Source organism: Pteropus vampyrus, unplaced genomic scaffold, assembly GCF_000151845.1.
Source record: "Pteropus vampyrus isolate Shadow unplaced genomic scaffold, Pvam_2.0 Scaffold378, whole genome shotgun sequence".
Classification (NCBI taxonomy): domain Eukaryota; kingdom Metazoa; phylum Chordata; class Mammalia; order Chiroptera; family Pteropodidae; genus Pteropus; species Pteropus vampyrus.
Window position 1 is genome coordinate 77,498 of NW_011889159.1, and position 4,161 is coordinate 81,658.

The following is a 4,161-nucleotide window of genomic DNA, read 5'->3' on the forward strand; positions in this document are numbered from 1 at the left end:
TATAGCAACCTCAGATTAGGTGTCCAAATATGGGTATATCCTAATAAGAGAGGGGAAGAAACTTCAGGGGAAACCTATCACATCAAATTGTCACATATATTTTCCACTGAAATGAACATTTAAAATTAAATTTAAAATTATTCTGGAGAACTCTTGAATTCCTGAGAATATATATGCAGACCCCAGGAGTACTTACACTCTGATTAAAGGAAAACTGATTTAAGGGGAATTTAAAGGAAAATCTAACTTAAATAACATATACGAAAAAATGTACCTACAACCTCTGTCTGTAAGTCATTGTTTTTGTGCCCAAACATTGTTTTGGGAAGCTTATTAAATTTCTTTGGTCAGTATATGAGAGTAATTAAACCTTATATTATCTAGCAAAGGGAGATAAGGAACCCAAGTGAAAAACAAACTCCTACACAAGGACCTTGACCTGTGATGCTGGAGAAAGTAATTCCTTTCTGTTTTCTCATTAGTAAAATGAGGGAGTGAAATTTAATATTAAGTCTTGCTTCCAACTCTAAGACCTATGAGTACTGTGTTCTGAAAATATGGTACTAGGTGGGCAATCCTTGACGTGTGGCAATATGGGGGAAGGGTGAAGATAGACACCAGCATGAGACGCTGTGTGAGGATTCTAGAGATGGTGCAGACCTAATGTCAAACGTGATCCTGGCTTTCTGGGGAAGGGCAAAGAGTGCTAATGTCATCACTTTGTCTGCAGATCTAAAGAGCTCATTGCAAAACCCAATCAAAGTCCACTTGTCTAAGTTTCACTTTTCAGAGGATTGCAGCTGGTAGGAGGTGAACATGCAATTCTGATTGGAATCTGATATTCAGAGTGGGCCTCTGGGATTTGGCTGTCTCCTAAGCTTGGGCAAGGCAACACAAATCCTCCCTCACCCAAAGCCCCAGGCCACCTCCTCCCCACCTGGCTGTCCCACAGTTTTCACTGCAGTCAGTACCTAAGGCTCTGACCTGCCTTTGGACACCTGCTGTGTGGATGAAGGGTATATCTGAGGCGGAGTGAAAAGACCCAGCAGTTTTTGGTCTCCCCCTAAAGAAGCGAGTGAGACATGTTAGTAGTTTGGAGCGTCCCCAGTGGAGGATGGTCAGGGGAAGTTGGAGAAGTCAGCTACGATGATAAGTGGGGCATATGGACAGTCGGCATTCCACAGGGAAAATGCCACTTGTTGTAATACCTCCCACTTTATACTCACAACCTACTTTACATTTTTCAAAGTGCTTATGCGATTCTCACAATATTTCTGTGAATTAGGCTGAGTGCAGGAGGAGTACTAGATTAACACTCAGAAAACCAGTACTGCATAATTCATTTGTCGAACATGACGTTGTGCTTGTATCTCTGAGCTTTGGTGGCCTTGTCTGTCACATGGTGATGGTATAGCTGAAAAAATGTGAGGAATAATTCTTTATCAGAGAGGAGAAAATGAAGAGGTTCAAGAAAGTACAGTGAGAGTCTTAAGGTCATAGAAGTAAACACAAAGTCACCTTGTGTCTGAGAACTATTTTACTTGGCTTTCTCTCTATAAAAATGTGTTGTTTTAGCATGTGACAAACTGTATCTATTTTTTAAGTTATGTAGATACATAAACTTCATACTTATAAACTGACTTAATTTATCCTCACCAGTTAATTACTGTGGTTACTTGACATTTTGAGAGTTTAAGTTCTGAGATGTTTTATTGAAAAAGAGAAACAAACCTCTAACAACTCATGACATGTAGTAATTTGTAATTTTCTTTTCTTGGTAATTAACTTAGTAATTTTAATAGTGTATGCATAGAACTTAGAATTCAGAATTGTTGTTCACCTAAAGTCTAAACAAAACTACCAATTATTATTGCATCTTCACACTTGTAACTTCATCCAGAAAATTAAATGAAACATGGATTTTAAGAATTTAGAGACACATAAACATATTAGATCACATCTCTTAACAATATCAAAGTTTACCATATGAACATTAATGGCGAGTTCAATGGCTGACATTTGAATGGTAAAATAGAGATGTCAAAAAACTTATAATGAAAATGTTTTGTTTAAAGTTTTCAAGTTAAGTCCATTTATTTATTTACAAAAAAAAAGTGCCAAAGATTTTCAGCACACTGACAGTTGAATGGCTATGGCAGTGTTTTTCCTCTAAGGCAGTTTTTCTTCCCATTTATACTCTTGCATAAATCTCTCTCTGAGCACCAATGAAGGTTAAAATGCGTATTCACAACTTTATTCAAAAGCTTCACTCATTTGGGCAATTCTTTTCAAGAGTGCATTTATTGGTTCCCCCTCTGCTTCAACATAAAAGACCTAAAAGAACACAGATCTACAAATTGGTTTGTAGCAAGTGTAGGTCTTCATAGTTTGCAGGACTGAGTGACATTGTTTGGCATAGGTGTTATGGGCTCTCTTTGATATTACTCAGTGTGGAAAAAACATTTCTCTTTTTCACAGGGGAGTCAAGGAGGCATTGGAAATTTCCTTCAGTCTAAGGGGAAGTGACTGATATGTTTCAAAGTGTTCAGTCTCATTTTCATATAAATATTTTAGTGCTTTTTCAGATATAGGCATAATGCCTGGGTTTCCTTAGAGGTATTTTGATGAAAGTATGCATCGTTTTGAAAGTAAATAGAGTCATAATAGAGTAAAAATAATCTCCTGAACCACTTGGTTCATTTCCAATAACCGTTGATTTTCCCTTGTCCTATAAAATGTTGCTAGCATTAGTTTCTGGGGAAAGAGAAGCAGTAACCAACTTATCACTGCTCCTGAGCAGGTTCTTCTACTTAGGGTGAAGTAAGTTTTTCTTTCAATAAGATACTTGACACATCAGAATAAGACTTGGACTTCTTTTATTCTGAATTTTTCAGTTTTCAAAACTAAAGCTAGTGTTCTGTTTTTACCCTGGTAGTTTTAAAACTCTTGAGCTATAAAGAAGTATTTTTATAATTCTGGTGCAATGGGCATGTTGGGTTTGCCAATCTGTCCATTGGGCTATTACTTTTATTCATTTCAATGTGTTTTCAAGATGATACTAAAAAACTTTTTAGAGTTGTTTCCTTGGCCATTCCTTCTGTAGCACCATTTCCACCCCTCTTTCCTCCACTTTCTAAGGCATCCTCTTGCCTTTGGGTTCTCTCAAGGGTCTAATGAGGGTTTCCTGGCTGCAGTGTGAGAATGCAGAGCCTTTCTGCCTCTACACCTAGATAACTCTAGTGATGAAGGAATTTGAAGGAGGGCCTGGGAGAAAGGTGAGAAAAATATTTTACTCCTGCTCTATAATTTCTGCATGCTCAGAATAGATGGAACTGAGATTTTTTGAATGTATATATTATTGTCCCTTTAGCTTTTTATTTCAATCAGAAATCTTTCTGTAGGCCTATAACATAGTTTAAAGTAGAACACATTAGAGAAGGGGTCAGAAATGATCAATAACTGCTGAGAAATAAAGCCGAGTCCATTTTGTTGTTTGATTGTGGGTGGGGCGGTTGATGTTGATTCCTCGTTATGACTGCATAACCACAGGACACCGTAGGGTGTGCTTGATATAGTGCAGCCTCATTGAGATTCGGTCATGTTTTCTCTTGTGCTTGCTCCAGGGAGGATGGTGGATTTTCCAGGATACAGTCTATCTGGTGCAGTTGCCTCCTTCCTCTTTGTACCGCTCACCATGAAGCAGTCAGGTAGGGGGCCCTCCCTCCCTTTACTGCATACCCAAATGTCCTAGAGATCCAGTCCCAATGCAGAAGTCTCAATTCAAAAGGGCTAGTCCGATGTTAAGAATGAAGGTCCAGGGGTCAAAACATGTGTGTTCCAAAAAGGGTTTCTTCTTCCAACTGTGTTACCTTTGAACACTTACTTGAGTACCTTCTGCCTTAGTTTCCTCATCTTCATGATAAGTATAACAACATATCAACATCTCAGAGGCTAACACAGGCTTTAGGGTTAAATGAGGCTGAACATGGAAAGCACTTGAATCAGTGCCTGGAACACATTAAATTATTAATTCATTCTCTTCTGTATATTCAGGACAGTACTCTGGGGGCTGGAAAACTAACTGTTTTGTAGCATAAATGAAAAAGCATTAAAATACTTAGAAATAAGAAATTAGAAGAAGACTTTCAAGAAATGGACTTG

At 38.0% G+C, this 4,161-nt stretch overlaps 1 protein-coding gene across 1 annotated transcript in view; it reads left to right on the forward strand.

The window, feature by feature from the left end:
- The first annotated feature begins 3,628 nt into the window (after window positions 1-3,628).
- The window catches only part of BTNL2 (butyrophilin like 2), a 17,349-nt gene continuing 16,816 nt past the window's right edge, over window positions 3,629-4,161 (forward strand). The window contains 1 exon segment of the mRNA XM_023523086.1: window positions 3,629-3,732. Within this exon segment, the coding sequence (XP_023378854.1) occupies window positions 3,629-3,732 (104 nt within the window).